General features: G+C 35.0%; 3 protein-coding genes across 3 annotated transcripts in view; all 3 read right to left on the bottom strand.

Annotated features, from left to right (window-relative positions):
• Positions 1–1,055: 1,055 nt before the first annotated feature.
• LOC137653341 (adult-specific cuticular protein ACP-20-like) lies at positions 1,056–2,152 on the bottom strand (the record flags this gene model as incomplete). Its single annotated transcript, XM_068386711.1, has 3 exons — positions 1,056–1,181; positions 1,554–1,694; positions 2,030–2,152. Coding segments are annotated over 3 exons (390 nt in total), but the record flags the coding sequence as incomplete, so codon positions are not given.
• A 10,839-nt stretch (positions 2,153–12,991) lies between these two features.
• Positions 12,992–18,158, bottom strand: LOC137653002 (uncharacterized). The gene is made up of 5 exons (XM_068386394.1): positions 18,111–18,158; positions 17,535–17,828; positions 13,973–14,122; positions 13,486–13,626; positions 12,992–13,117 (listed from the first exon to the last, which is right to left on the bottom strand). Exons 1-5 carry the CDS (start codon positions 18,156–18,158, stop codon positions 12,992–12,994), a joined length of 759 nt encoding a protein of 252 aa, XP_068242495.1.
• A 105-nt stretch (positions 18,159–18,263) lies between these two features.
• LOC137653001 (uncharacterized) overlaps positions 18,264–20,000 on the bottom strand; it is a 28,602-nt gene continuing 26,865 nt past the window's right edge. The window contains exons 6-8 of the mRNA XM_068386393.1: positions 19,249–19,389; positions 18,770–18,910; positions 18,264–18,389 (exon numbers count right to left, since the gene is read on the bottom strand). Coding sequence (XP_068242494.1) covers positions 18,264–18,389; positions 18,770–18,910; positions 19,249–19,389 — 408 coding nt within the window. The remainder of the gene's footprint in view (positions 18,390–18,769; positions 18,911–19,248; positions 19,390–20,000) is intronic.

Genomic DNA, 20,000 nt, shown 5'->3' with positions numbered 1-20,000 from the left:
ACCAGCAGACTGTACGGGAAAGCTTTTACACCGGTTGCCTGTGTTGGAAAGGGCGATGTTAAAGTAGGCTCTACTGTAAGAGGTTTTGCAACAGTAGACTACGGGGAAAAGATTTTGTGCCAGTATTATATACTGGAAAAGTTTCTGCACTAGTTGGCTTTGGTGGAAAAGAAATCACAGTCAAATTGTTTTAGCCATTTGTGTACATGTTGTCTCTTTAGGTTGATTATAGCAACAAGTACTGGAAATTCATGACTAGTTTCTATCGTCTATCCAGTATAAGACTGATTTACTCCCTTAGCGTTAATATTTCTCGTTGCTTGTATAGCATTTAACTAAGTTAATTGGCATTTACAATCCTACGAAAAAATCAAATAGAGTTTTCTGTTATGTAGTTGATGCATTACTGATGGATCTTGCTTGTTGTTGTGGAATGATTCCTCACAAGGGTTTCAAACGGAATTCAAATATCATACGGTAATTGTGAAAGGGAATTATGTCTTGATTTTTTTCCCTTTTGCTATTGTATATCGTGGAAATGGATTAATGTCTAGGCATACATACATATACAGTATGTGTACATAATTTCATTAATGTTATTGTGTTGAAGAGCTGTATCCTTGTGTACCTTTTTGCTTGATAAGAATCTGCCTTATTTAGAGATATTGAAGGTTAAAGGTTAATGGCGTCAGTTCCAGTTCCACCAGAATAGAAGCTCACCAGAACGTCAGCCGGCAAGCGGCCCCCCCCCTCTCTCTCTCTCTCTCCTCTCTCTCTCTCTCTCTCTCTCTCTCTCTCTATCTCTCTCTGGTGCCCTGCCATAGCAGTGGCCTCCCCAGTAAACAGCTTAAACTCACGGTCCCGGGTGGGGATCGATCTGCTGTCATGCAAATGCTAGGCACGCAAGTTACCACCATACTAGAGGTGTCGTAAAACTTCAATCTTTTCATGTATAAATAGTTTTATTATGCATTTTAGGCATTGATACATTAAATACAGTATATATAAATCGAGGTAAGATTAATAGAATCTGAATCGTTTTTCATGTTAGTTCGTCAGTGATATCCATCTCCGTGATGGTCGAAAACGACGGCTGGTCCGTAATAGGCCGGATGTTGGGCCTTTCCGGAGTAGCTGACTTTAGCCACGAATCCCTTGTGGTGATCGGCTGTGTAATCCACCTGTTGATGAAAAGGAATTTAAGTTATTAGCCTTTTAAAAAGAAACATTTTTTTTTTTTTCTATTCATGGTAATTGGTGAAATTCTTTCCATTATAAATTGATATGATCGCAATCCCGAGATATAAAGCAAACGATGAATGTAAAAAAAAAAAAAAAAAAAAAGTTATGTAAAATATTATGACGAATTTCAAGTAAAGATATCAAAAGTATGAGTCATTTAAAGTTAAGTTACAATCTTTTTAATATGATTAGATTATAGTTAATCTATTTCGACATCAATGCCCTTAGATGTCAGGATGCCAAAAAACCTCAAATCAATCAATCAATTTTTAATCTATTTTTGTTAATTGTGGGAAAAAAGATTCACTCACATGTTGTTTTCTACCATCAGGAAGAGCAACACTATATGATCCGTAGACGTTGCCCTTTCCGTCGGACTTCTCGTTCTGGCCGAAGTTGGGTCCCTTGTAGTCTCCCTTGACGCTGTAGTCGAAGTGGTAAGGGATGGGACCCTGGGGGTGGGGGTGGGGTGGACATTGCATTTTATAAAGCTCACTAATGGTCTCGTAAAAATATCACGAAATTAAATATTGTACAAGATCTTGGAATGACTGATAGATTTCTTATTTAAGAAACGGAAAGTAAATAAGATGTATATCTCATTTGTTGACACATTTGAAATATTTATTAATTTCATATTTATTATCTTTATCCTGCTAGAATTCTTATTTTTTATTTCAACTGGTTGTAGGAATCATGATGGCATTTGAACGATCTATTAAGAAATATCAAGCAAATATGTACACTTCGTTTAAACATATTTGAATCTAGGGTCTGATATACTTACTCCATAACCGTGGCCACCTCCATGTCCACCGCCGTGGCCACCACCATGTCCACCTCCGTGGCCATAGCCATCTGGATGGGCCATAGTTAAGCTCACGATAGCGAGGAGGACCAGAACCTGAAAGTAGATAAGATATTTATTTTATTCTGATAAAATCAATCACTTACAATCATAAATTTGCTTTTATTAGACCGTAGATACAATGATAATATCTTGGTTAAAAAAGCTTTCGTACATCCGATCTTCATTAAAAAGATTCATTGGTCTAAGGTACTTTGAGTGAAGGGGAAAATATATTTGAATTCGTTAGAATTTCCCATGGAAATATTGGGTAAATTTAAAGTAGGCCTGTTTTTTGAGATATTCAAGGCTTTTTTTTTTCTGGGAAGGTATTATCAACCAAACGTTCATTCACTGATAGTTATCATGCTTGAATTAAGAACGAATAGTTAACTATTGTTGCTCTGGTAAAACGTAGTTGTCATCATGATTCTGTCTTTTCATCGCCGGGAAAAAGAAAAAAAATATCTTGGCACCACCGGTTACCATTTTTCCTTTTTTCCATATCATTCTCGTACTTTTTAGTAAATAAAACTCTCATATTTTCTTCTTGCTTTTCGTAATTATCACAATTAATCTTTCAAATACTTGAGATTTTCAGTGACTAACAGATCGAGACATGATGTCTTTGGAGTGTTGGTTCTTGCAGGAGACGAACAAGAGTGAACTGACTAGAGTTGGACAGCTTCCTTTATATATGTGTGTGTTGTAATGATGCAACCTTGGATGCTGGCGCTCTCTCTCTCTCTCTCTCTCTCTCTCTCTCTCTCTCTCTCTCTCTCTCTCTCTCTCTCTCTCTCTCTCTCTCACCCAAAAATCCAAACGGTCACATTCTCACGTACACTTAAGGCCCATGAAATGTATTAACGGTCTGTCTTAAGAAAATTTCCGGTTAAGTCAAATGACATTATGAAACTTTCGAATGAATAGTTTTTTTTTTTTTCGTTGAAAGTTATTTAAAAGGTTAGCATAATTGAAAGAAGGGGTCAGAGGGTTGGCACAATGTGTCATAAGGCGAATGAGTCTCTAAGTGGCATTGACCGGTGTCTTGTTATTCCTGAGCTCCAATAAATGAGAAACGCAATGTTAATGGAACATGGATATATAAACATGCCCGCGCGCGCGCGCACACACACACACACACACATATATATATATATATATATATATATATATATATATATATATATATATATATATATATATAATCATCATCATCATCATCATCACCTCCTGCTACGGCTATTGACACAAAGGGCCTTGGTTAGATTTCGCCAGTCGTCTCTATCTTGAGGTTTTAAATCGGTACTTCTCCATTCACCATCTACTTCACGCTCCATAGTCCTCAGCCATGTAGGCCTGGGTTTTCCAATTCATTTTGTGCCTTGTGGAGCCCAGTTAAAAGTTTGGTGAAATAATCTCTCTTGGGGAGTGCAAAGACCATGCCCTAACCATCTTAATCTTCCCTTCACTATGATCTCATCCACATATGGTACTCGAGAAATCTCTCATAGTTTAATTTCTAATCCAGTCTTGCCATTTCACTCCTAATATTCTTCCGAGGGCTTTGTTCTCAAATCTACAAAATCTGTTGGATATGATTACATTGTCATACCATGACTCATGTTTATACTGTAACACGATCTCACTAAACTGATATGTAGCCTGATTTTTTTATGTAATTTCAGGGGATTTGTTTTCAAAATTTTACCTAACCTAGCCATTGTCTGATTTGCTTTTTTCAATCTGCCATTGATCTCTAATTCATGGCCTTATAATTGGAGTTTAATTGTGTGTGTGTATGTATATATATATATATATATATATATATATATATATATATATATATATATATATATATATATATATATATATATATATATATATGTGTGTGTTTTATTTACGTATCTAAATTTAACTTTGACTCTTGCGTAATTCCAGGTCACGACATGTCACTGGAATGCCGGTTTTTGGAATATTCCGTCGATTCCAAACGCTATTGGTGCAGATTTCATTGTCGGACCTTTTGTCTTTCTTTGCATCTTAAACTGAAGGGATTATTCCATGGTGGTTTAGCTTGTAGGGCCTTTGTCCAAGTTGTCTTTCTCCTAAATAGGCTTTTGTCCGAATCCTTTTGTCAAACTACCTTTGTTTTGTTCGTTTATTTTTCATTCGGTTTATTCATCTTTAGTTTGCTTTGGGAAAGTGTTGTTTTATCCATTTATGGGAAGATGCTGTTCCTGAAAGACCTAGTTTCTCTCTCTCTCTCTCTCTCTCTCTCTCTCTCTCTCTCTCTCTCTCTCTCTCTCTCTCTCTCTCTCTCTCTCTCTAGTATGTAACAGATTTTGTTATTGATAGTGTACTTTGAAATGTTAATCAATATCTTTAACATGCATGTATAATAAGAGGCTTTTACTGGACAATATTGTATTGTAAGCTTTTTAAATAACTTCCATGCATAGCCTTTATCGGTTTTTATTATATTTTCTTTTTTTTTTTTGGGGGGGGGGGAATGTCTTGTTGCGAGGAAAATCATCACATTCCACTTAATAACATAACAGAATTAACAATTATGGATGATAATTGATCATGTAATGATTGATTTGCCTCATTAATGCTCTATCAATATAATCTCATATCCAGAAGTAAGTCTTTAGTTGTCTTGTAATTATTGTAAGGTAATCCAAAGTACATATAACTTTGATGATTTTGAAACTGAATATAATACGGTTATGAAGTAATCAAAGTCTAAATGAGGTTAAATCAAATTTAAAATTTTTTTAAAATTAAGATTTTAGGTATCAGAACTTCAGAAGCCATAAGATTTAAGATTTTAGATCTAGGAGTATCCTGTATTGGATAGGAATATTATCGACGTTGTTATTATTATTATTATTATTATTATTGTTATTATTATTATTATTATTATTATTATTATTATTAGCTAAGCTACAACCCTAGTTGGAAAATCAAGATTTTATAAGCCTAAGGACTCCAACAGGGAAAAATATCCCGGCGAAGAAAGGAAATAAGGAAATAAATAAACGATATGAGAAGTAATGAACAATTGAAAAAAAATATCTTAAAAATCGTATCAACATCAAAACACATCTAAATACAAAGTCAATTAATTGATAAAAATCGTTTTCATTAGCTTTTAAGTTAATAAATCTGAAAGGTCACTAGATGAAAAGATTAGTCTCATTAAGTTGTAATTATAAATGTTATTGGGCTGTTCGAAATAGACTGGATTATTACGGTATAGGAGAGTATGATGAATCCATCCAGTAATTTTAAATTATCCTTTTTATGACAGTGAATTTTTTCCTAACTGTAAAAGTGATATTTATTTTCGGTAACAAATTAGTTTCTTTTTGATTGACTACTAGAGAAAGTATTCGATGCTAGTAAGGATTTTGCAGTAGTAGGCAGTAGTTTAAAAGGGCTTTTACTACCATCAGGATGTGCTAGTAAACGCTTTTCACCAGTAAGCTGTATTGGTAACTGTTTTACACCAGTAGACTGTACTGAGGTTTTTTTTGCACCAGTAGTCTGGATTGGAAAAGGTGTTGTTACAGTAGGCTGTACTGGAGAAGCTTTTGAGCCTGTAGACTGTACTGGAGAAGATTTCGCACCATTAGACTGAACTGGATATATTTTTGCACCAGTAGATTGCACTAGAGAAGTTTTTGCACCAGGAGACTGAACTGGAGAAGCTTTTGCACCAGTAGACTGTTCTGGAGAAGGTTTTTCACCCTTATCCTTGATTGGAAAAGGTGTTGCTACAGTAGGCTATACTGTAAGAGGTTTTGCAATAGTAGACTGTACTGGTAAAGAATTTCTACCACTAGGCTGAACTGGAAAAACAAATGTGCCAGTAGTATGTACTGGAAAAGTTTCTGTATCTGTATATTCATGTATACAAAATGTGAACATAATTTCATTAATGTTTTTGTGTTGAAGATCCTTATCCCCATCTACCTTTTTCTTGTTAAGAACCTGTGTTATTTAGAGAAATTGGAGGTTATCTAGTATGCGACGTAAAACTTCAGTCCTTTCTTGTATAAATAGTTTTATTATACACTAAGTTTTGATACATTAAATACAGTACATATAAATCGGGGTCAGATTAAGAGAATCTGAATCGTTTTTCATGTTAGTTCGTCAGTGATATCCATCTCCGTGATGGTCGAAAACGACGGCTGGTCCGTAATAGGCCGGATGTTGGGCCTTTCCGGAGTAGCTGACTTTAGCCACGAATCCGTTGTGGTGATCGGCTGTGTAATCCACCTGTTGGTGAAAAGGAATTTAAGTTATTAGCATTTTGAAAAGTGTTTTTTTTTTTTTTTTTCATGGTAATTGGTGAAATTCTTTCTATTGTAAATTGATATTATCGCAATCCCGAGATATAAAGCAAACGATGAATGTAAGAAAAAAAGGTTATTAAAAATATGATGAATTTCAAGTAAAGTTATCAAAAGTATGAGTCATTTAAAGTTAAGTTACAATATTTTTAATATGATTAGATTATTGTTAATCTATTTCGTCATCAATGACCTTAGATGTCAGGATGCCAGAAAACCTCAAATAAATCAATCAATTGTTAATCTATTTTTGTTAAATGTGGAGAAAAGATTAACTCACGTGTTGTTTTCTACCATCTGGAAGAGCAACACTATATGATCCGTAGACGTTGCCCTTTCCGTCGGACTTCTCGCTCTGGCCGAAATTAGGTCCTTTGTAGTCTCCCTTGACGCTGTAGTCGAAGTGGTAGGGGATGGGGCCCTGTGGGGGTGGGGGGGGGGATGACATTGCATTCTATATAGCTCACTAATGAATTCATAAAAATATCATGAAATTAAATATATTACACGATCTTGAATTAACTGATAAATTTCTTTAAGAAACGAAAATTACTAAAATTTAAATCTCATTTTTGACATATCTGAAATATTGATTAAAATCATTATTATTTTTATCCTACTAAAATTTTTATTTTTATTCCAACTTGTTGTAGGAATCATGATGACATTTGAACGATGTATTGAGAAATTTCAAACAAATATGTAAACTTCCTTAAAACATATTTGAAAATATGGTCTGATATACTTACTCCATAACCGTGGCCACCTCCATGTCCACCGCCATGGCCACCACCATGTCCACCTCCGTGGCCATAGCCATCAGGATGGGCCATAGTTAAGCTCACGATAGCGAGGAGGACCAGAACCTGAAAGAAGTGGATAAGATATTTATTTTAATCTGATAAATTCAGTCGCCTACAATCATAAATTTGCTTTTATTAGACTATAGATACAATGATAATATCTTGGTTAAAAAGATTTCGTACATCCGATCTTCTTAAAAAAGTTTTAGTGGTGTAAGGTACTTTTAAGGAAATATTCCTGTTGTAGAAATAAGTACGCGAGTGAAGGGGAAAATATATTTGAATGTGTTAGAATTTCCCATGGAAATATTGGGTAAATTTAAAGAAGTAGGCCTAGTGTTTGAGATTTAGAATTTTTTTTTCTTTTTTTTTCATTGAAACTATTATCAACCAAACGTTCATTCACTGATAGTTGTCATCCTTGAATTAAGAACGAATAGTTAACTATTGTTAGCTGGTAAAACGTAGCTGTCATCATGATTCTGTCTTTTCATCGCTGGGAAAAAGAGAAAAGTATCTTGGCACCACCGGTCACCATTTTTCCTTTTTTTTTTTTTCCATTTCATTGCCGTACTTTTTAGTAAATAAAACTATCACATTTTCTTCATGGTTTACGTAATTATCTATCACACTCAATCTTTCAAATACTTGAGATTTTCAGTTACTAACAGAGCGAGACATGATGTCTTTTGAGTGTTGGATCTTGCAGGAGACGAACAAGAGTGAACTGACCAGAATTGAATAGCTTCCTTTATATATGTGTCTGTTTCAATGATGCGACCTTGGATGCTGGCTCTCTCTCTCTCTCTCTCTCTCTCTCTCTCTCTCTCTCTCTCTCTCTCTCTCTCTCTCTCTCTCTCTCCCAAAAATCCAGACGGTCACATTCTCACGTACGTTTAAGGCTCATGAAATTTGTTAACGGTCTGTCTTAAGAAAATTTCCGGTTAAGTCAAATGACATTATGAAACTTTCCAGTCGAGGTTTCTTTTTTGCTGGAAAGTTATGTATACGCTTAGCATAGTTGAAAGAAGGGGTCAGATGGTTGGCCCAATGTGTCATAAGGTGAATGAGTCTCTGATGGTACTCCTTCCATGTGTGTTAAACGGTTGATGATGTTCCCTGAAAAATAAGTTCATTCCATATTCAGTTGTAAAGCAATCTTTGTGTCATTGACTGATCTATGTCTTGTTATTCCTGAAATCCCATAAATGAGAAACGCAATGTTAAGGGGCCATGAGTAAATAAAAGCAATCGCACCCATCCCTAAACACACACACACACACACACATATATATATATATATATATATATATATATAAATATATCATCATCATCATCATCATCATCATCTCTTCCTACGCCTATTGACACAAATGGCCTATTATAGATTTTGCTTGTCTCTATCTTGAGCTTTAAAATCTCTACTTCTCCGTTCACCCTCTACTTCCGCTTCATTGTCCTCATCCATGTAGGCCTGGGTTTTCCAACTCTTCTAGTGCGTTGTGGAATCATCTTAATCTACCCTTTACCATGATCTCATTCAGATATGGCTCTCGAGAAATCTCTTATAGTTGCATTTCTAAATCTGTCCTGCCATTAACTCTCAAAATTCTTCTCAGGGCTTTATTCTCAAATCTACAAAATTTGTTGGATATTGTTTCACGGCCATACCGTGATTCATGTCCATGCTGTAACACCGATCTCACTAAACTGATATGTAGCCTGAATTTTATATGTAATTTCAGGTGACTTGATTTCCAAATTTTACATAACTTAAACATTGTATAATTTCCTTTTTTTCAATCTGTCATTGATCTTTAATACATGGTCCTTATAATTGGGGCTTTATTGGAAATATGTGTATATATATATATGTATATATATATATATATATATATATATATATATATATATGTGTGTGTGTGTGTGTGTGTGTGTGTGTGTGTGTGTGTGAGTGATTTATATATGTGTCTAAATTTAACTTTGACTCTTGCGTAATTCCAGGTCACGACATATCACTGGCATGCCGGTTTTTTGGAATATTCCGTCGATTCCAAACGCTTTCGGTGCAGATTTCATTGTCTGGCCTTTTTGTTTTTCTTTGCATCTTAAACTGAAGAGATCATTCCATGGTGGTTTACCTTGTAGAGCCTTTGTCCTAGTTGTCTCTCTCCTAGATGGGCTTCTGTTTGAATCCCTTTGTCAAACTACCTTTTGTTTTGTTCGTTTATTTTTCACTCGGTTTATTCATCTTTAGCTCGCTTTGGGGAAGTGTGGTTATATCCATATATGGGAAGATACAGTACTAGAAAGGACTAGTCTCTCTCTCTCTCTCTCTCTCTCTCTCTCTCTCTCTCTCTCTCTCTCTCTCTCAGTATGTAACAGATTTAGTTATTGACCGTGGGCTTTGAAATGTTAATCAATGTCTTTAACATGCATTTTTAATAAAAGGCTTATACTGAACAATGTTGTATTACAAGCATATCAAATAACTTGCTTGCATAGTCTTTAATACTCTGATGTTACTATCGTTTTTTTTTCTCGGAGGAAAATATTGCACTTTGAGAGGAGAATCATCACATTCCACTTAATAACATAACTTTGGTTTAACAATTATATATGATAATGGATCATATAAAGATTGATTTACCTAATTTCATGTTAACTCTACCAATATAATCTTTTATCCAGAAGTAATTTCTAAATTGTCTCGTAGTTATTACAAGGTAATCTAAAGTACATGAAGGTTTGATGATTCGAAACCTATATATGATAAGGTTATGAAGTAATCAAAGTCTTAATGAGGTTAAATCAAATTTAAATGTTTTTTAGAATTAAGATTTTAGATATCAGAACTTCAGAAGCCATAAGATTTAAGATTTTAGATCTAGGAGTATCCTGTATTGGATTGGAATATTATCCGTATAATTATTATTATTATTATTATTATTGTTGTTGTTGTTGTTGTTGGTGTTGTTGTTTTTTGTTGGTTATGAGATGTACGAGAAGGGAAGGTGGTGCAAGGTTGAATGTCATGTTGAATGGAGAGTTACTTGAGGAGGTGGATCAGTTTAAGTACTTGGGGTCTGTTGTTGCAGCAAATGGTGGAGTGGAAGCAGATGTACGTCAGAGAGTGAATGAAGGTTGCAAAGTGTTGGGGGCAGTTAAGGGAGTAGTAAAAAATAGAGGATTGGGCATGAATGTAAAGAGAGTTCTATATGAGAAAGTGATTGTACCAACTGTGATGTATGGATCGGAGTTGTGGGGAATGAAAGTGATGGAGAGACAGAAATTGAATGTGTTTGAGATGAAGTGTCTGAGGAGTATGGCTGGTGTATCTCGAGTAGATAGGGTTAGGAACGAAGTGGTGAGGGTGAGAACGGGTGTAAGAAATGAGTTAGCGGCTAGAGTGGATATGAATGTGTTGAGGTGGTTTGGCCATGTTGAGAGAATGGAAAATGGCTGTCTGCTAAAGAAGGTGATGAATGCAAGAGTTGATGGGAGAAGTACAAGAGGAAGGCCAAGGTTTGGGTGGATGGATGGTGTGAAGAAAGCTCTGGGTGATAGGAGGATAGATGTGAGAGAGGCAAGAGAGCGTGCTAGAAATAGGAATGAATGGCGAGCGATTGTGACGCAGTTCCGGTAGGCCCTGCTGCTTCCTCCGGTGCCTTAGATGACCGCGGAGGTAGCAGCAGTAGGGGACTCAGCAGTATGAAGCTTCATCTGTGGTGGAAATGTGGGAGGTTGGGCTGTGGCACCCTAGCAGTACCAGCTGAACTCGGCTGAGTCCCTGGTTAGGCTGGAGGAACGTAGAGAGTAGAGGTCCCCTTTTTGTTTTGTTTCTTGTTGTTGTCGGCTACCCCCCAAAATTGGGGGAAGTGCCTTTGGTATATGTATGTATGTATGTATTAAGTAAGCTACAACTCTAGTTGGAAAATTAAGATGCCATAAGCCCAAGGACTCCAACTGGGAAAAATAACCCAGTGAGGAAAGGAAATAAGGAAATAAATAAACAATATGAGAAGTAATGAACAATTGAAAAGAAAATATCTTGAAAACAGTATCAACATCAAAACACATCTAAATACAAAGTCAATTAATTGATAAAAATCGTTTTCATTAGGTTTTAAGTTAATAAATCTGAAAGGCCACTAGATGAAAAGATTAGCCTCATTAAGTTGTAATTATAAATGTTATTGGCCGTTCGAAATAGACTGGATTATTATGGTTTAGGATGGTATGATGAATTCACCCAGGTCATATTAAATTATCCGTTTTATACAGTGAATTTTTGCTTAACTGTAAAAGTGATATTTGTTTTCGGTAACAAATCAGTTTCATTTTATTGACTACTAGAGAAAGTATTTGATGCTGATAAGGGTTTTGCAGTACTGTAAAACGGTTGTTCAGCACCATCAGGCTGTGCTGGAAAACAGTTTTCACCAGTATGCTGTATCGGTAAAGGTTTTGCACCAGTAGACAATAATGTAGAAGTATTTGCACCAGTATACTGTATGGGAGAGGTTTTTGCACCAGGAGACTGTACTGGAGAAGATTTTTAACCAGCAGACTGTACTGGAGAAGCTTTTGCATCAGTAGACTGTACTGGATATATTTTTGCACCAGTAGACTGTACTGGAGAAGATTTTTTTTAACCAGCAGACTGTACTGGAGAAACTTTTGCACCAGTAGACTGTACTGGAGACGTTTTTGTACCAGCAGACTGTACGGGAAAGCTTTTACACCGGTTGCCTGTGTTGGAAAGGGCGATGTTAAAGTAGGCTCTACTGTAAGAGGTTTTGCAACAGTAGACTACGGGAAAAGATTTTGTGTCAGTATTATATACTGGAAAAGTTTCTGCACTAGTTGGCTTTGGTGGAAAAGAAATCACAGTCAAATTGTTTTAGCCATTTGTGTACATGTTGTCTCTTTAGGTTGATTATAGCAACAAGTACTGGAAATTCATGACTAGTTTCTATCGTCTATCCAGTATAAGACTGATTTACTCCCTTAGCGTTAATATTTCTCGTTGCTTGTATAGCATTTAACTAAGTTAATTGGCATTTACAATCCTACGAAAAAATCAAATAGAGTTTTCTGTTATGTAGTTGATGCATTACTGATGGATCTTGCTTTTTGTTGTGGAATGATTCCTCACAAGGGTTTCAAACGGAATTCAAATATCATACGGTAATTGTGAAAGGGAATTATGTCTTGATTTTTTTTCCCTTTTGCTATTGTATATCGTGGAAATGGATTAATGTCTAGGCATACATACATATACAGTATGTGTACATAATTTCATTAATGTTATTGTGTTGAAGAGCTGTATCCTTGTGTACCTTTTTGCTTGATAAGAATCTGCCTTATTTAGAGATATTGAAGGTTAAAGGTTAATGGCGTCAGTTCCAGTTCCACCAGAATAGAAGCTCACCAGAACGTCAGCCGGCAAGCGCGCCCCCCCCCCTCTCTCTCTCTCTCTCTCTCTCTGGTGCCCTGCCATAGCAGTGGCCTCCCCAGTAAACAGCTTAAACTCACGGTCCCGGGTGGGGATCGATCTGCTGTCATGCAAATGCTAGGCACGCAAGTTACCACCATACTAGAGGTGTCGTAAAACTTCAATCTTTTCATGTATAAATAGTTTTATTATGCATTTTAGGCATTGATACATTAAATACAGTACATATAAATCGAGGTAAGATTAATCGAATCGGAATCGTTTCTTGGGTAGTTCGTCAGTGATATCCATCTCCATGATGGTCGAAAACAACGGCTGGTCCGTAATAGGCCGGATGTTGAGCCTTTCCGGAGTAGCTGACTTTAGCCACGTATCCGTTGTAGTGATCGGCTGTGTAATCCACCTGTTGATGAAAAGGAATTTAAGTTATTTGCATTTTAAAAAGAAAGTTTTTTTTAAATTTCTATTCATGGTAATTGGTGAAATTCTTTCCATGGTTAATTGATATTATCGCAATCCCGAGATATAAAGCAAACGATGAATGTAAAGAAGAAAAAAAAAAGGTTATTAAAAATATTATGATGAATTTCAAGTAAAGATATCAAAAGTATGAGTCATTTAAAGTTAAGTTACAATCTTTTTAATATTATTAGATTATTGTTAATCTATTTCGTCATCAATGACCTTAGATGTCAGAATGCCAGAAAACATCAAATCAATCAATCAATTGTTAATCTATTTTTGTTAAATGTGGAGAAAAGATTTACTCACGTGTTGTTTTCTACCATCAGGAAGAGCAACACTATACGATCCGTAGACGTTGCCCTTTCCGTCGGACTTCTCGCTCTGTCCGAAATTGGGTCCCTTGTAGTCTCCCTTGACGCTGTAGTCGAAGTGGTAGGGGGTGGGACCCTGTTGGGTGGGGGGGGGGGTTTAGTTGACATAGCATTTTATAAAGCTCACTAATGGTCTCATAAAGAATATGAAATTAAATATTGTACAAGATCTTAAATTAACTGATAAATTAAATATTTTTTTTTATGAAACGGAAAGTAAATAAAATATAAATCTCATTTGTTGACATATTTGAAATATTTATTAATTTCATATTTATTATGTTTATCCTGCTAGAATTCTTATTTTTCATTCCAACTGGTTGTAGGAATCAAGATGGCGTTTGAACGATGTATTGTGAAATTTCATGCAAATATGTAAAATTCGTTTAAACATATTTGAAAATATGGCCTGATATACTTACTCCATAACCGTGGCCACCTCCATGTCCACCGCCGTGGCCACCACCATGTCCACCTCCGTGGCCATAGCCATCTGGATGTGCCATAGATAAGCTCACGATAGCGAGGAGGACCAGAACCTGAAAGAAGTTGTTTAAGAGATTTATTTTGATCTGATAAATTCAGTCGCCTTCAATCATAAATTTGCTTTTATTAGACCGTAGATACAATGATAATATCTTGGTTAAAAAGATTTCGTACATTCGATCTTCATGAAAAAGATTCAGTGGTCTAAGGTACTTTTTAGGAAGTGTTCCTGTTGTAGAAATAAGTACGTGAGTGAAGGGGAAAATATCTTTGAATTTGTGTTAGAATTTCCCCTGGAAATGGGGTAAATTTAGAGAAGTAGGTCTATTTTTGAGATTTTTAAGTTTTTTTCTGGGAAGGTATTATCAACCAAACGTTCATTCACTGATAGTTATCATGCTTGAACTAAGAACGAATAATTAACTATTGCTGCTCTGGTAAAACGTAGCTGTCACCATGATTCTGTCTTTTCATCGCTGTGAAAACGAAAAAAAAAAAAATCTTGGCACCACCGGTCACCATTTTTCTTTTTTTTTTTTTTTTTTTTTTTTTTTTTTTTTTTTTTTTTTTTTTTTTTTTTCATTGCCGTACATTTTAGTAAATAAAACTGTCACATTTTCTTCTTGCATTCCATAATTATCTATCACAATTAATCTTTCAAATACTTGGGATTTTCAGTTACTAACAGAGCGAGACATGTTGTCTTTGGAGTGTTGGATCTTGCAGGAGACGAACAAGAGTGAACTGACCAGAATTGGACAGCTTCCTTTATATATGTGTCTGTTGCAATGATGCGACCTTGGATGCTCTCTCTCTCTCTCTCTCTCTCTCTCTCTCTCTCTCTCTCTCTCTCTCTCTCTCTCTCTCTCTCTCTCTCTCTCCCAAAAATCTAAACGGTCACATTCTCACGTACATTTAAGACCCATGAAATGTCTTAAGAAAATTTCCGGTTGTCTTTTTTTTTTTTTTTTTTTTTGAAGTTATGTAAAAGGTTATCAGTTTGAAAGAAGGGGTCAGGTGGTTGGCGAAATGAAGTTCCTTGACAAGGAAGTTCATTCTTTACTCAGTTATAAAGCAATAAGTTATATTGATTAACCGGTGTCTTGTTATTCCTGAGCTCAAATAAATGAGAAAGGTATTGTTAATGGGACATTATATTTATATATATATATATATATATATATATATATATATATATATATATATATATATATATATATATTTATGTATATATATGTATGTATATATATATATATATATATATATATATATATATATATATATATATATATATATCCTCGGTTAGATTAATCTAGTCGCTTCTATTTCGAGCTTTTAAATAAATACTTCTCCATTCATCATCTACTTCACGCTTCATAGTCCTCATCCATGCAATCCTTGGTTTTCCTACTCTTCTAGTATCTTGTGGAGCCAAGTTAACAGTTTAGTGAACTGATCTCTCCTGGGGAGGGGGAAGATCATGCCCTAACCATCCTAATCTACCCTTCACTAAGATCTCATCCACATATGGTACTCGAGAAATCTCTCTTATAGTTTCATTTCTAATCCTGTCCTGCCATTTCACTCCTAATATTCTTCTACAAAATCTGTTGGATATGGTTACATTGTCATACCACGAATCATGTCCATACTGTAACACCGATCTCACTAAACTGATACGTACCCTGATCTTTATGTTATTTTAGGTGACTTGGTTTCCAAATTTTACATAACTTAGACATTGTATGATTTGCTTTTTCAATCTGTCAACTTTGACTCTTGCGTAATTCCATTTACCGACAGGTCACTGGAATTTTGGTTTTCTGTACATGGAATATTCCGTCGATTCCAAACGCTTTTGGTGCAGATTTCATTGTCGGACTTTTTGTGTATCTTTGCATCTTAAACTGAGAGGATTATTCCATGGTGGTTTAGCTTGTAGGGTCTTTGTCCTATTTGTGGGTCCTTTGTCCTAGTTGGGCTTTTGTCCTAATCCCTTTGTCAAACTACCTTTTGTTTTGTTCGTTTATTTACCACTCGGTTTATTCATCTTTAGTTCAATTTGGGGAAGTGTGGTTATATCCATATATGGGAAGATACAGTACTAGAAAGGACTAGTCTCTCTCTCTCTCTCTCTCTCTCTCTCTCTCTCTCTCTCTCTCTCTCTCTCTCTCTCTCTCTCTCTAGTAAGTATCAGATTTTGTTATCTATAGTGGGCTTTAAAATGTTAATCAATGTCTTCAACATGTATGATCAATAAGAGGCTTATACTGAACAATGCTGTATTACAAGCATATCAAATAACTTTCTTGCATAGTCTTTAATACTTTGAGGTTACTATCTGGTTTTTTTTTTTTTTTTTTTTTTTTTTCAGAGGAAAATATTGCATTTTGAGAGGAGAATCCTCAGATTCCACTTAATAACACAACAATGGTTTAACAATTATAAATGATAATGGATCATGTAATGATTGATTTGCCTCATGTTAACTCTTATCCAGAGGTAATTTCTTAATTATCTCGTAGTTATTATAATTTAATCCAAAGTACATGAAGGTTTGATTATTTGAAACCTAAATATGATAAGTTATGAAGTAATCAAAGTCTAAAGGAGTTTAAATTAAATCTAAATTTTTTTAGTATTAAGATTTTAGGTATCAGAAGACATAAGATTTCAGATTTTAAATCTAGAAATAGCCCCAATTGGGTAGGAATATTATCCGTGTTATTGTTATTATTATTATTATTATTATTGTTGTTGTTATTATTGTTATTGTTTTTATTTTTATTATTATTATTATTTGTAGTATTATCATTATTACTAGGTAAGCTAAAACCCTAGTTGGAAAAGAAAGATGCCATAAGCCCAAGGACTCCATCAGGGAAAAAATATCCCAACGAGGAAAGGAAATAAGGAAATAAATAAATGATATAAGAAGTAATGAACAATTAAAATAAAATATCTTAAAACCAGTATCAACTTCAAAAAACCTAAGTATAAAGTAAATTAATGGATAAAAATCGATTACATTAGCTTTTAAGTTAATAAATCTGAAAGGCCACTAGATGAAAAGATTAGCCTCATTAAGTTGTAATTATAAATGTTATTGGGCCGTTCGAAATAGACTGAATTATTACGGTATAGGAGGATATGATAAATTAATCCAGGTAATTTTGAATTATCCTTTTAATGACACTGAATTTTTGCCTAACTGTAAAAGTAGTATTTATTTTCGGTAACAAATTAGTTTCCTATGATTGACTACTAGAGAAAGTATTCGATGCTGATAAGTGTTTTGCAGTAGTAGGCAGTACTGTAAAAAGGGATTTTACTACAATCACGGTGTACTGGAAAACGGTTTTCACCTGTATGCTGTATTGGTAAATGTTTTGTACAAGTAGACTGTACTGGAGAGGTTTTTGCAACAGTAGCCTGGATTGGAAAAGACGTTGGTACAGTAGGCTGTATTGTAATATTTTTTGCACCAGTAGACTGTACTGGAGAAGGTTTTGCACCAGTAGACTGTTCTGGAGAAGATTTTTCACCCGTAGCCTGGATTGGAAAAGGTGTTGCTACAGTAGGCTCTACTCTAAGAGGTTTTGCAACAGTAGACTGTACCGGTAAAGTATTTCTACCTGTAGGCTGTACTGGAAAAGATTTTTCACCCGTAGCCTGGATCGGAAAAGGTGTTACTACAGTAGGCTGTACTGTAAGAGGTTTTGCAACAGTAGACTGTACCGGTAAAGTATTTCTACCTGTAGGCTGTACTGGAAAAGATTTTTCACCCGTAGCCTGGATTGGAAAAGATGTTGGTACAGTAGGCTGTATTGTAATATTTTTTGCACCAATAGACTGTACTGGAGAAGGTTCTGCAATAGTAGACTGTACTGGTAAAGAATTTTTACCATTAGGCTGTACTGTGAAAACAAATGTGCCAGTAGTATGTGCTGGAAAAGTTTCTGTGTATCGGTATATTCACGTATACAAAATGTGAACATAATTTCATTAATGTTTTTGTGTTGAAGAGCCTTATCCCCATCTGCCTTTTTCTTGTTAAGAATCTGCCTTATTTACATAAATTGGCGGTAATCTAGATGTGACGTAAAATTTCAGTCCTTTCATGTATAAACAGTTTTATTATGCATTTTAAGCATTGTTACATTAAATACAGTATATATAAATCGGGGTCAGATTGAGAGAATCTGAATCGTTTTTCATGTTAGTTCGTCAGTGATATCCATCTCCATGATGGTCGAAAACGACGGCTGGTCCGTAATAGGCCGGATGTTGGGCCTTTCCGGAGTAGCTGACTTTAGCCACGAATCCGTTGTGGTGATCGGCTGTGTAATCCACCTGTTGGTGAAAAGGAATTTAAGTTAGGCTATTAGCATTTAAAAAAAAAAAGTTTTTTATAATTTTTTATTGATGGTAATTGGTGAAATTCTTTCCATTGTAAATTGATATTTATCGCAATCCCGAGATATAAAGCAAACGATGAATGTAAAAAAAAAAAAAAAAAAGGTTATTAAAAATATTATGATGAATTCCCATTACGATATCAAAAGTATGAGTCATTTAAAATAAAGTAACAATCTTTTTAATATTATTAGATTACTTTATTGTTAATCTATTTTAGCATCAATGACCTTAGATGTCAGGATGCCAGAAAACCTCAAATCAATCAATCAATTGTTAATCTGTTTTTGTTAAATGTGGAGAAAAGATTTACTCACGTGTTGTTTTCTACCATCAGGAAGAGCAACACTATATGATCCATAGACGTTGCCCTTTCCGTCGGACTTCTCGCTCTGGCCGAAATTAGGTCCTTTGTAGTCGCCCTTGACGCTGTAGTCAAAGTGGTAGGGGATGGGACCCTGGTGGGGGGGGGGGGGGGTTGTGGACATTGCATTTTATAAAGCTCACTAATGGTCTCATAAAAATATGAAATTAAATATTGTACAAGATCTTAAATAAACTGATAAATATTTTTTTTTATGAAACGGAAAGTAAATAAAATATAAAGCTCATTTGTTAACACATTCGAAATATTTATTAATTTCATATTTATTATTTTTATCCTGCTAGAATTTTTATTTTTTATTCCAACTGGTTATAGGAAACATGATGGCATTTGAACGATCTATTAAGAAATATCAAGCAAATATGTAAATTTCGTTGAAACATATTTGAAAGTATGGCATAATATACTTACTCCATAACCGTGGCCACCTCCATGTCCACCGCCATGGCCACCACCATATCCCCCGCCGTGGCCACCACCATGTCCACCGCCGTGGCCATATCCATCTGGATGGGCCACAGTTAAGCTCACGATAGCGAGGAGGACCAGAACCTGAAAGAAGTAGATAAGAGATTTATTTTGATCTGATAAATTCAGTCGCCTTCAATCATAAATTTGCTCTTATTAGACCGTAGATACAATGATAAGGTCTTGATTTCGTACATTCGATCTTCATGAAAAAGATTTAGTGGTCTAAGGTACTTTAAAGGAAATGTTTCTGTTGTAGAAATAAGTACGTGAGTAAAGGGGAAAATATCTTTGTATTTGTGTTAGAATTTCCCATGGAAATATTGGGTAAATTTATAGTAGCCCTATTTTTGGAGATATTCAAGGCTTTTTTTTTGAAGGGTGGGGATCTATTATCAACCAAACATTCATTCACTGATAGTTATCATGCTTGAATTAAGAACGAATAGTTAACTGTTGCTGCTCTGGTAAAACGTAGCTGTCTCCATGATTCTGTCTTTTCATCGCTGTGAAAAAAGAAAAAACTTGGCAACACCGGTCACCATTTTTTTTTTTTTTTTTTTTTTTTTTTTTTTTTTCATTGCCGTACTTTTTAGTAAATAAAACTATCACATTTTCTTCTTGCATTCCATAATTATCTATCACAATTAATCTTTCAAATGCTTGAGATTTTCAGTTACTAACAGAGCGAGACA

Source organism: Palaemon carinicauda, chromosome 14 (genome assembly GCF_036898095.1).
Source record: "Palaemon carinicauda isolate YSFRI2023 chromosome 14, ASM3689809v2, whole genome shotgun sequence".
In the NCBI taxonomy this organism is placed as follows: domain Eukaryota; kingdom Metazoa; phylum Arthropoda; class Malacostraca; order Decapoda; family Palaemonidae; genus Palaemon; species Palaemon carinicauda.
Note: the sequence above shows the minus strand (reverse complement) of the source record. Positions and strands in the feature narration are given on the sequence as shown.

Excerpts from the sequence above, each read along its gene's own strand:
- LOC137653002 (XM_068386394.1), bottom strand. The coding sequence starts at position 18,158 with ATGAAAGGACTGAAATTTTACGTCACATCTAGATTACCGCCAATTTAT. Across the intron at positions 13,627-13,972 it reads GAGGTGGCCACGGTTATGGA|GGTCCCACCCCCTACCACTT; the intron begins GTAAGTATATCA and ends CCCACCCAACAG. Across the intron at positions 13,118-13,485 it reads CTGATGGTAGAAAACAACAC|GTGGATTACACAGCCGATCA; the intron begins GTGAGTAAATCT and ends TTTCATCAACAG.